The sequence below is a fragment of the Sinocyclocheilus grahami genome, unplaced genomic scaffold (genome assembly GCF_001515645.1).
Source record: "Sinocyclocheilus grahami isolate Dianchi unplaced genomic scaffold, SAMN03320097.WGS_v1.1 scaffold346.1, whole genome shotgun sequence".
In the NCBI taxonomy this organism is placed as follows: domain Eukaryota; kingdom Metazoa; phylum Chordata; class Actinopteri; order Cypriniformes; family Cyprinidae; genus Sinocyclocheilus; species Sinocyclocheilus grahami.
The window spans coordinates 1,632,093-1,645,591 of NW_015505525.1; the positions used below are offsets into that span (position 1 = coordinate 1,632,093).

General features: G+C 42.0%; 1 protein-coding gene across 1 annotated transcript in view; it reads right to left on the reverse strand.

Annotated features, from left to right (window-relative positions):
* Positions 1–12,084, reverse strand: part of chrnb5a (cholinergic receptor, nicotinic, beta 5a) — an 18,193-nt gene extending 6,109 nt beyond the window's left edge. Inside the window, exons 1-3 of the mRNA XM_016228951.1 lie at positions 11,449–12,084; positions 2,594–2,739; positions 784–828 (exon numbers count right to left, since the gene is read on the reverse strand). Of these exons, the coding sequence (XP_016084437.1) occupies positions 784–828; positions 2,594–2,739; positions 11,449–11,512 (255 nt within the window). The 5' untranslated portion in view covers positions 11,513–12,084. The remainder of the gene's footprint in view (positions 1–783; positions 829–2,593; positions 2,740–11,448) is intronic.
* Between the last annotated feature and the right edge of the window lie 1,415 nt (positions 12,085–13,499).

The following is a 13,499-nucleotide window of genomic DNA, read 5'->3' on the forward strand; positions in this document are numbered from 1 at the left end:
TGGGAGAGTAGACTACAATGCCGGCTGTTCTGACTCAAAGACTGTAAGTTTTTTATATTTAAAGAGTTTTTATATTTTATATATTTAAAGCGAGTTTTTTGGGTAGTGTAGAGTAGGGCTTGTTGTTTGTCATTTCTCCGATCACAAATGCAGACATGGTTTTATGTTTACGCGGCGCGATGCAACGCAACGCGTAAAAAAACAGTATAAGTCATTATAATCTATAATTATGTCCCCACTGGATTCTACGAATGCCTTGTTTATAATGGGTTTTCATGTTTTTGAATCATCGCTCCGGCCTGACAGGGCATCATCACAATATGGTGTGGGCGTAACATTTCCGTCACACGCTTGAGGTATTCGGCCAATCACAACGTACTGGATAGCTGGCCAATCACAGCACACCTTGCTTTTTTAGAACGATGAGCTTTGTAAAAATTTACGCGTTTCAAAAAGGCGGGGCATAGAGGAGAAACAATAATGTACAGTATGTGGAAAATAATGTGTTTTTTTAACCTTAAACCGCATAAACACATTTCATTAAACCAAATACACAAAATAATGTTATTTTTAGCAGCATCATAGGACCCCTTTTAAAAAAAACAGCTATACGCATTCACTCGGTTCAACAGGATTTTCCATCACTTTTAGAAATGACCTAAAAGTGAACTATGATTGAATTACAACTCAAATCTTCCACTGTGCACTCATGTGGGACAGCTCATTTGACTGTGTTTGATAACACTATCCAGATGAGCGCTCAGGTATAGCAGGTGAGCTTACCTGAGTCAGCCACACATTCGTTGTCATGATTTGTTCCCTCTCATTCTGTAAAAAGAAAAGAACATTGCATGTTTTTGTATGTAACAGTGAAAAGGGAACTGAAAGTTATTGGGCGAAGTGACAGGGATATGATGAGATCAGGACATGACACAATCCAGGCTCAAACCTGCATCCCCCGTGTGGGCACTAACCAGACATGACGTGACAGGGTTCTAGCGTCTCTGTTATTACTGAAGATAAAAGTCAGTCTGAATGTATTTGCTATTTAATATACAGCTGTGTGAAGCACAGATTTGAACAAATAAGATTCTGCAGTGGGCGGGGATACCCAGTGCAACATGACAAAAATAGTACCGAATTGTTTTGTCGCTTGTCACGCAGTGGCACTGCGCCTGGTTAGAACATAGTGTCAATGTGATTTTACCTGTAAGTGTGAATGTACCTTAAGTCTCTAATGTGTCAAGGCTATGTTACTGCTGCACAATGGCTCTAATGCAATTGTTACATTTTTAATTGTAATAATATTTCACAATATTACTATTTTTAATCAAATAAATGCAACTTTGTTAAACATAAGACTCTTCTTTCAAAAACATAAAAAATGGTTACACTTTATTTTAAGGTGTCCTTGTTACAGTATAATTGTACACTTAAGTACGGAGTAATATTAATTAATTACATGTACTTACTATATGGTTAGGGTTGGGTTTAGAGTTTGGCTTAGAGTTACTTGCATGTAATTATGCATAATGTATTGTTATTATAATAATAAATACATGTAACGTGTAACAAGGACACCTTAAAATAAAGTGTTACCAAAAAACTTACTAACCCCAAACATTTAAACAGTAATGAATGACATATTAAGCAGCATATTAAGACATTTAGCAGGCTTACCCAGAATCTCTTACAAAAAGTGTCATATGTATGAGTCATGAGTTCATGGATCAAAGACGAAAAAGGGTTTTCAAGCATCAAGTGTAATACAGCTTTGAATTGTCGTTGCTGTTTTTCAATACATTATAAAGTGTCCTGTTTAATTAAATCGTTGTTTTTTTTTTTTTTTTTTTTGCAAAAAAATTAATATCATACATTTTTAACATGATTTACAGAAAACAGCCACTAAAATGTCATTCAGTGTAACAATCTTGTCAGGCATATTTACCACAAGAATTAGTTTATGACATATTAAAAAACTAATTCGTTTTACATTTTTACATTTTGCTAAAATCCCATTTTGGCCATTTGTCAGCAATAATTTTTTTACTCACTTAAAATGAAATAAAATTTTGTATGCTAACTTTTTCTTTTATATATGTTAATACATACAGGTCAGAATAAGTACATTTTTACATAAATTTAAGAGTTACACTGAATGACAATGGAACATTATTTCACCCACATTTTGACATTTTATTCTCCCAAAACTTATTTGAAACCTTAAAAGTAGACACTTTACTTACATTTAATGTGCTTTCTATGTGTATAAAATCACTTTTGTAAAATTTATTTTGATGCGGACATTTAAATGTCTTTGACCCTCATATATATTTATTTGCTGATATCACACATTTATTTGAATAATTAACACATTCTGTATAAATTATATGCTCTAATACAGAGTTTAGCTCCAATGATAATTGAACACACCAGTAAAATCTAACCAAAGTCTTCAGGATTACTAGAAAATCACAGGTGGTTGTGTTTGATTAGGGTTGGACCTAAACTCAGTACAGTAGGTCTTGAGGGCCAGTTGCCCTCCTCTGCTCTAATATATTGAGTTTGGTGTGCGTGTATGAGAAACACTTACCACACTAATGAGCTGTGCTAGAGAGACTTTGATGCCAATAGTGACCTGCTGACTCTTATTGACCGCAGGCCGGATAAGTTTGTTGTAGCGCTCAGGACCAAGCAGAAAATCTACCAGCCTCTCCTCAGCATCAGCAGCAAGAGACCCTAACACACACACATACATGGAGATTGAAAAATGTTTAAAGATAAACACATGGTAAATGCCCTTTTGTCATTTAATGGGGTCATATTGTGAGGAATTGTTTGTGAAATTTACAAGCAATTTTACAATTAAAATGATTTCAAATTAAATCCAATACCAATCTTTTTCAGTGCAGTATAGTATGATTTTGTTGGTTGGAACATAAAAAAAAAACAAAAAAATGTTTTATTATTATTATTATTTTATTTTCCTTTTTTTGTGATCAATGAATGTGCTAATGGATTTGTGACATAGAGAACTTTCCTTGATCGAAGATGCGTTAGACTCAGACTAAATAGCTCAATCGACATTTGACTTCAATAGTTTGAGTAGAACATTTAAGAGTGTTAACAAGACTATTTATAAATGACTATAAATTAAATTGTGTTTGTTTTACATATTTATATATATATATATATATATATATATATATATATATATATATATATATATATATATATAGTGTATATATAAAGAGGAAAAACTGAAATAGTATTTTTTTGTAAAACATATTCCAATAATCTTTGTTTTATTTACAACTTCAAAAAATCATTTTTAAAGTGTACTATATGATCCCTTCTAGCTTTGTATCTAGTGTCTGTTTGCCAGAACCTTTTGAAATTGTGTCATTACATGTCAAATAATCATCGGCAGACATTGAAGTCACAAAGTAGTGCCATCTCTTGCAGTTTTTTATAGTTCTGGAGTTTTTGAGAATATCATGAAAAGGCCAGAAGTGTCTGATAAGCTGCATGTAATCTGCTTTCACTGCAGAGCAAAAACACACAAACATGTCAGAATAATTTTCCTCTGCATCTTATCCCATCATAACTCATAAGCCCACCGATGCTGTGGAGGGGGTGTGCCAATGAGAAGGCAAAACAATGACTTGCCAAGAAGGTAGCAAAACACACACACACAAAGCACACGCCATTTCCTCCCCACTGCATGTGGGATAAGATCTCCAGTGACTGCACTCCTCCTCTCAAAACAGAACGCTGACACACACACACATACACACCTAGTTTCAGTCATGAATCCAAGATTGTGTCAGACTCAATTGGTGTGATCCGTTCCACACAGGAAGACACCCACATCTTTGAGCTTTTGTGGCTATGAGCTTTAGTCATTTTGCATGGCTTGTCCCTTTAAGCAAAGCAAGGTCCAGACCCATTCATGTCAGTTTATGTTTTTGTGTGTAACTCAGTTCTCAAGGATGTTATACCGATGCAAAAGCCATAGATGACTCTCATCTACATGAGTCTAAAGACAATCAATGAGTGAGTATATGTGTGTCTGATTTATTACCTTTAATCTCAGACCCATCTTTGTGTGACCACCATTTCCAGCTTAGTGCGTCATCAGACAGAAAAAACATCTGCAGCAGCATCTGACTCTAATATCCATTTTATTGATTCAATCTATTTGTCAGTCTTTCAATGTCTACACAGTATGAGCTAGAGTGGATTCAAATACAGTAATAGACACCAAAAGACCAAAATGTCCTTATAAAATTATGAGAATGTTTATAAATAAACAAGAATTTAATATTTTACATTTTAGACCACTTTTTTTAATCTCCACAAGTGAAAACTGTTCCAAACAAACACAAGGCAGAATCAACTTGTTGTGTATTTATTCTAAAGAAATTGTTTTTTTAGCAAGAATATATTAAAAGTGACAGTAAAGACATTTACGTTACTAAATATTTCTATTTCATGTAAATTTTGTTCATTTGAACTTCTATTCATCAATATCATAAAAGAAATGTATCACAGTTTTAATAAAACGTCTCAGGTTACGCATGTAACCATGGTTCCTCGAGGGAACGAGACGCTGCGTCGGAGGACACGTCGGGAACGCCCTTCAGCATGACCGGCTCTGAACCACGTGCGTAATCAGTCCAATGGATGGGCGAGACATCACGGGCAGGGTGACGTAGCGACCAGGAAGCTTTAAAGCACGTGCGGTGAAACCGGCATCAGCTTCTAGGAGTGAAGCAAGCGCTGGCAGAGATGCCGAAAGTATGGCCCGAGACGCAGCATCTCGTTCCCTCGAAGAACCATGGTTACATGCGTAACCTGAGACGTTCCTCTTCCGGAACTCGAGCTGCGTCGGAGGACGCTTCGGGAATGGGTATGCCCACGCCGCCAGACTTTCAAATCTTCGCCTAGTGTGGAAGCCTGCACAAACCGGCATCAGCTTCTAGGAGTGAAGCAAGCGCTGGCAGAGATGCCGAAAGTATGGCCCGAGACGCAGCATCTCGTTCCCTCGAAGAACCATGGTTACATGCGTAACCTGAGACGTTCCTCTTCCGGAACTCGAGCTGCGTCGGAGGACGCTTCGGGAATGGGTATGCCCACGCTGCCAGACTTTCAAATCTTCGCCTAGTGTGGAAGCCTGCACAGCTAGGGCGAGAGAACAGAAGAGCCAGGAGTGGCTCGCATGTCTAAGCCATAGACAAAAGTTAGGGGCGTGGACCATCCCGCAGCGTAGCAGATGTCCTGCATCGACACACCTGCCAAGAAGGCCTTGGAGGTCGCCATACTTCTAGTAGAATGAGCCTTGACCCCTAGAGGCGAAGGGAGATCAGAGGACTTATAAGCGATAGAAATGGCATCTACTATCCACCGACTGAGGGTGTTTTGTAGCTGGAAGACCTCTCTTAGGGGGACCATAGAACACAAGCAGTTGGTCCGCCCTTTTCCACAGGGTAGCTCTGTGGACATATGAGTCCAGTGCTCACACTGGACACATACAGTTAAGCTTCTGCTGGTCTGACTTGCTGAAGGGAGCCGGAGACCTCTGCCTCAGCACACCGCGGAGGAAACGTGTAACTAGGGGGTGTCTGCCTACTGACTGGCCACCGAGAGGAACGTGGTAGGCCGCAATGGCCGCCACGTAGACCTTCAGGGTGGAGTGGGTCAACCCTGTGGAGAATCAGGCCAGCAGGAACTCCAGCACTGTACCAACCGGGCAGTTAACTGGGTCGAGCTAGCGGTCTCTGCACCAAGAAGTGAAAAGTTTCCACTTCAAGGCGTACAGTTTCCTCGTTGAGGGAGCTCTGGATTGGGGGATGGTCTCAACAACCTCGGTTGAGAGACCGAAAGCTATGAGCTGTGCCCCCTCAGGGGCCACACCCACAACTTCCACAGCTCCGGGCGGGGGTGGATGATCGTACCCTCCGCCTGTGAGAGGAGATCTCTCCTGATGGGAATCTCCCATGGAGTGCCGACGAGGAGAGAAATCAGGCCCGACACTCGGCCCGGCCAGAACGGGGCTACTAGCAGAAGACGGACCCCGTCCCGGCGCACTCTCTCCAGAACTCCCGGGAGCAGAGCGATCAGGGGAAAGGCGTACAGACGAAGCCTCGGCCACGTATGTACCATGGCATCCAGCCCCAGTGGAGCTGGATGAGTGAGAGAGAACCAGAGGGGACAGTGCAATGTCTCTTGAGTCGCAAACAGGTCCACCTGAGCCTGGCCAAAACTCTCCATATCTGCTTCACCACCTCGGGGTGAAGCATCCATTCCCCGGGCCTCGGCCCCTGCCTCGACAGGATGTCTGCTCCCAAATTGAGATGCCCAGGAATGTGACCTGCTCTCAGCGAAAGAAGTTTGCCCTGGGACCACACAAGGATCTGGTACGCTAGTTTGTACAAACGGCGTGAGCGCAGATCTCCCTGGTGGTTAATATAAGAGACCACCACTGTGTTATCAGTGCGCACCAACACATGGTGACCTCTTAGGTCTGGGAGGAAGTGTCTTAGTGCACGAAGCACGGCCAGCGTCTCCAGGCAGTTCATATGCCATGTCAGATGGCGACCACTCCACAGACCGCGGGGAAGGGTGGCCACTCATGACCGCACCCCGACCGGTGAGGGATGCGCCCGTCGCTAGCGTTAAGCAGCAACAAGGAGTTCCCAGCACCGGGACCTGAGACAAGAACCAAGGTTTCCTCCACATGTCCAAGGCACGTAGGCATCGCCGCGTGATCTTGATCATGCGAAGCAGGTTTCCCCTCGGGGACAACCCCTTGGTCTTGAGCCACCACTGTAGGGGTCTCATGTACAGCAGGCCAAGAGGTATCACGTTGGATGCAGCTGCCATCAGACCCAGCAGTCTCTGAAACTGCTTGACAGTGAGTGACCGGCCTTCTCTGACTCTCGCGACTGCGGTGAGGAATGACTCGATCCGAGCAGGAGACATACGTGCATGCATCGTGGTCGAATCCCACACCACGCCCAGATAAGTGGTTCTTTGTACTGGAGAAAGCACACTTTTCTTAGCGTTACGTCTTAACCCCAGCTCTTTCATATGAGCGAGAACGACATCTCGATGTCGAACCGCCATGTGCTCTGATTGAGCTAATATCAACCAATCGTCGATGTGGTTGAGTCGTGAAAGTGTGGGGTGAGAGTGCAAGGCCAAAGGAAGAACCGGTATTGGCAGGCTTTTGCCCTTCATCCTTCCTCGGAACGGTGAAGTACCGGCTGTAGGACCCAGAATCTGCTGCGCGATGGCCTCCATCCTCAGAGAGTGTCTACTTCTGTTCCATTACCAGAGCCTGCTTGGGGCCCACCAGGGTGGGAAAGGCCCCATTGAATTGAGGCGGAGGAGAACCGAACCGGATTCTGTGGCCTCTCACTACAGTGTGCAGGACCCACTGAGACACGTTTGGCAGTAGTTTTCACGCTGCCAAATAGTCTAGTAAGGGAATCACCTCTGGTGTAACCAGAGCGGCTAGTTCGGTGCCTTGAAGCGGCGGACCGGCAGGGGACGACCGTACTAGATGCTCTAGAGACCTCCGTGGAGGTCGCGAGCCTCTTAGTACCGCTACGTTTCTGGGCGGTAACTGAGAGAGCGCTCGCCGGAGATCGCTGCGCCCTGGAACACCGGCAGGATTGGCAGACTGATCTCCTGAGGGTACTGAGGAGAGACGGACACCGTGTAATGCAGTGTACACCACTCTTCCCCAGAGGGGCCTGCCCTCCGAGGTCCTGAGCCACAGTATCAGGACTCTCATAGCTGAAGTCTCCTATTGAAAATGACGGCCCTCAGACCCACGTCATCTGCGAATCAACAAAACACTGCGTTCTCTAGAGGTCGCTATGGGGAACGCCTCGTCCTGACCCGTGTCTGAAGCATATATTGAAAAAACACCATGGAAATGGTGCATCCCAAAACACTATGTTTGAGAAGTCATCAACTCGATCTAAGGTAAAATCCTGGAGTGGCTAGCAGTAACTCACTAGCTGAGGGAGCAAACACCCAGCTCTCAATCAAGAGGGAACTCGACCTACAGCATGTAGCAGTTACTTAGTTGAGGGAGCAAATACCCAGTTCTCAATCGAGAAGGGGGCTCGACCTACAGCATGTTCAAATGCCACCTATACTTCCCACTCGATGCCTCAGCAAGAGGGGATATCCTGGTGATCAGGAGGCCCCTCAGGGCGACCTAGATACGGTATACCAAACAGGGCAGCCTGAAAGCATAAGCCCAGCCCAGACGTCCAGGAAATGTTGCAGTGCCGTGCCAAGGGCCTGATGATCCTCACCCCTAGCAGAGGCGGCAATGCTTAGTAGCACGGAGAGCGAGATCCATGGTGCGGCGCAACTCAGCTACCTCATCAGGAGAAAGGCACTCGCCTTTATCCAGGTCTTTCAGCAGGTCAGCCTGATATGCCTGGAGCACCACCATCGTGTGCAATGAAGCGACAGCCCGACATGCTGCTTCTGCGTATGCCCTGACATTCAAGCGAGATGTATCCTGAAGAGGCTTAGATGGCAAGGAGGGAGTCTTAAGAGAGGACGTCTCACCCATAGAGAGATAGCTGGCCAGCGTCTCTCTATAGGGGCATCTTCTCATAGCCGTTTTCGCACATCGCCTCGATGTTGGCATATTTCGTTTGCTGGAATCGATGGATGTGTGAGGAAAATGGCCTCTTCCATTCCTTCTCGATCTCTGTATGGAAATCAGGAAGAAAAGAAGGCTCACCTGAGCTGGAGGGTTATGGCCAGAAAGATAACGTTCATCGAGATGACCTCGCGGCGTCACTTTCTTTGCCTGCTTCCATAACTTTCAAAAGCTCATCATATTCAGGGCAGGAGGATTGGGAAGGCTCAGCCTCAGCTTCTTTGCCCTCATCAGACATTTCCTGCTCTTCCTGGGCTGAACTCAGCAGAGCACTGGCCCCTGGGTCAGACAATGTTAAATGAAATAACATCATCCTCCAGCGGCTCACTCTCGTCAGCGGCACCCCCGCGTCCACGGCCGACGATCGCGAGAGGGAAAACCCCTCTTTAAACTCATCGGCCAGATCCACCTGCGATCCCCACAAGCTCATTCTCCTCCGTGCCTCAGTAGCGGCGGGTCCTGAATCGCGGGAAGCAGATGTCTGCCCCTCTTTCCTTGAAAAGAGAGATAAACGAGAGCGGAGCTTTTTCATTGGAAAACGCTCACAGTGCACGCCGATTGCCCCCTCGGGGACATTGTGTGCGTGCTCTTTGCCCAAACAAACAATGCATAGATCGTGTGTGTCATCAGATGTTAAATAACAACAACACGGATGCAGACATCCTCTAAAGATGACGAAGAAGAGGATGATGTGTTCTCCCGGCGCCTATTTATGCTATAGTCGCACCGGTAGTGACGTCATGGCTGTCGCCGCCCAACGTGTTGTTGGTGTTTTTTCAATGTATGCTTCAGACACGGGTCACAACGAGGCGTTCCCCATAGCGACCCCTAGAGGATGCAGTTCGAAGGTCCCTTGAAAGGGAACAATCATTTTGACCCATACAATGTATTTTTGGCTATTGCTACAAATATACCCCAGCGACTTAAGACTGGTTTTGTGGTCCAGGGTCACATATATTGATATTCAATTGATATAAAAAATCTGGGTTATTTATAGATTTATAGACCTAGATTTATTTTAGAATTGTATTGTGCTATTGATATGTATCGTTCACTTACAGTTTATTGACCAATAAGACATGGGTCAGTTTGAGCACTGACCCTGTTGCCGTCGTTTAGGCTGTTAGCCAGTCTTTACGTCATACTACAGACAGTAGAGTGATCATCTTTACTCTTCTTGATGTCATCAGTGATCTCATATTTACTTATGAGGCCTGTAGATCCTTTTCTTTTCCTAAACTGTGCAAATCTTTAGCAAAAAGGCTGTGTAAAAGACACATCGACATAAGCAACAACTTTTGAAAGAGCTGATAATTAAAGATGAAATAAGCCATGAAGCTATAATTTACACTTTATGTGTGTTTGTGGCTATTCAGCTGAGCTGTAATTTATGTGCATGTGACTGAACTGCCTGTGAAGAGGTTGTGTGTTTTTGTCATGCTTGCTCTGATGTTAATGGATGTGTTAAGTGCTCTCATCCCTCACATTATCCCACAGTACTGTATAGTAATAACAACACACAGGCATAACCGTAACACGCAACACAAAAAATAATAATAATATAAATAAAATTTTACCTGTATACTGTTTTAACAGCAATTCCATGGCCAATTGTGTGACATCATGGTTGCAGTTTTGCACCCTTGCTTTTGGTTCAATTTACAATTATCTTTTTTCAATGTACAAATGTAATTTAATGAAAATAGCAAATAAATCCAAATTACATGCTGTCTATATTAGATTATATCGGCACACTGATCTTAATTCTGTATTTTCGGATCTGTTACATATACAGCTGATCATTTTCAAGATATTGATGTTGACAGTATATAGGCTAGTCTTTCTGCCTGGTTGTGGACACCAACAGTCACAAAGACTTGGGCCATAATATTTCAGTAAAATAAACATAATGCTTATAAAGTGAATCCAAACCAATGTATCTACAGAATTACAGTAAAATAATCTAAATCTATGGACACTTTTAAAAGTTTGACTTAATTTAGCCTGTAAATATAGAAAATGTTTTCTCTCTTTATGTATATTATTTATTGTACATTTATATCACTGCATTTTGTGTTATATAACCCTGGCATTAATTTTTTAAAAAGCAAGTGGAAAGTTTTTTGCTATGGCCTTCCATTTAACTCTATTTTTTACTCAATTTACTGCCACGTTCTAAAACTGAAAATAAGAGACTAAGGCCATATGGATTACCAAAAAAATACTAATAATAATTCAGCTCGGAAAACATCTTAACTTCAAATACTTTTGCATGGAACACAAAAGAAGAAGTTGTAAAGTATGTTCATGCTGCTCTCTTTCATACAATAAAAAGTGGATGGGGACCAGGCACTGTCAAGATTCAAAAATTATAAAAAAGCATCATAAAAGCATCAAAAGCAGTTTGTACAACTCAAGCACAATATTTCAAGTCTTCTGAAGCAATATGATAGATTTGCAGAGTGTAAGATTCAAACAGTGTAAAAATTACATATGACTTTCATGACATTTAAGAAACATGGAAACTGAAAGAATTGTATTTGACCTACATATTACACAGTGAACAAATATAAACTTAATCAACAAGTCTTCCATTAGAAGAGAGAGAGAGAGAGAGAGCGAGCACCAATGTTACCAATGTCAGTCACAAAAAAATACTGCATGCTTATTTTCTGAATTTGACAAACCATAAAACAAACACAACAAAAGCAAAGAAAAAAGGGTTATTTGAATTCAAGTATGCAATAGCTTCTTACTTGTCACGCACAGCAAAAGCAGGCAGAAACATAAAAGCCACTTTGATGCCATCACGGAGACCATTTCTCTCTCTCTCTCTCTTGCTCTCTCTGTCCTGGGTGAAGGTTCACAGTGATGTCCAGTCCACAGCCACAATCACCCTCCAGAATCCTTCGCCCTCTCCAGGACGGGTGCTGTCGTGTTTAACCCTACAGAGGCTTATTCTCTGTGCTCCAGGCTTTGCTCTTCCTCTCTCAGTATTCAGCAGCCTTCTCCCAGTCATCGACAGATGTTTTGCTCGCGTTAATACAATGTATTCCAGTCCGCCGAGAGAAGCGCAAGACTCCAGTCAGATTACGCGCGTTTATATTTGAAGCAGGCTTAAGACATTCATCAAGTCAGTACGCATGTCTTAACAAGAAAGAAACACCATTGTTGCATTTGCAAACAAGAAAATAAATGACAGTAGACTCCGGCTCCGGGTAAACTTTTAAGCGATGAAGTGCGAGAACTGACTAGCCTTTTCCGATGAGACTGTTCAATTTCCCTCACACGGCTGCTATTTTAAGCTCACATTCTTAGGTAGTGACAATATTTTTAGATTATTGCACTGTTATTTTGTGATTTCCTGGCAGAGTGCTCTTCGGATGCAGTGCAATAATCTGTGAGAAATAGCTACATCCTCATATGGGACATCGCTCTGGGAGGACCACGTGACAGACAGCGCGAGCGAGGTGAAGGAAGCAGCATCATAATGAAACATTTAGCATGATAATTTAAAGATGTTTCACTTTATCCATTCTATTCCAAGTTTTATTCCCACGTTGCCATTCAGATTTATGCCATATTAATGGTTATCATTTCTGTTATCCATAATATTTTTGAAGATATAGACTATTTTTATTAGACTTTTATTAGAGATTTATTTCCCTCCACTGAAAGTCTATTCCATCAAAACTTTGATGCATCAAAACGTTCATAAGAATATTGTGGTATAACACTTTACAATAAGGTTCCATAATTAACATTAGATAATGCATTAACTAACATTAATTTACTAAGGTTTTTACATTAATCAATATCGTTGCTGACCCACACATACCTGTCAAAAATGTCCCCTATATTCTCATTTGGCCATTCTCAGTTCCAGAGAAAACACACACACACAAACTAACTAAATAAATAAATAAACCAAATCTTCTGTTACTTACTGAAAGATTCTATTTTAATGTGTACTTAAAAAGCTTGTCAAGGAATCTGAGCCCCTTAACACCAACAACCAGTGATCACCAAATGCTGTAAAATATAAATACATTTTAACAAAATAATTAATAAAAAAAACAACGTTTTGATAAATTTTGGTAGATGACAGAATATTCTGTCAAATGATCTCCAGAACATAATTTTACTGACCAAATGTATACATGTGAATGGTGATTTTGTCTACATTTTAGATAAAATGATGCCTTTCTTTAAAGTAGTTACGGTCAAAATCCACTTGATTAAAACATTTGAGGGGCATGTTTCAGATATATCATTTGTTTAAATGGGCATGACGTTTCTTAAGATGCCTGCTCTTTCTCTCTCTCTCTCACACACACACACACACACACACTGACACACAACACAAGTAGAGATAGTGAGGTTAGGGTTTTAAAAGGCCAGCTTCTGCATTCCACATCCGCAGTAGGTAACCTGCCAACTGTTAAAAGCATAATCTTGTTCACAGCATAGAAAAATCTCCACACTGCACACACACGCATACACACAGACTGTCACGTGCACAACAAATACAGATTCATTATTTTTCATTGTGTCATTAGACACTCACATTTGAGACACTCATTTCAGTGGGGCACCTAGTTTATATATTGATGTTAATGTTGAGAAAGATTATAAAGATGTGTAATGTGCCAAAACTGCATAAGAACTGACATCTTTGGCATCCAGAGGATCTAATCCATAAATGTGCTTGGGATCATAACCCAATTTAGAATTGACTTCCTTCAAGAGTGACATCCAGAAAGACACATTTGATAATGTTTTTGAAATTTTTTTGGCATGGTAACAC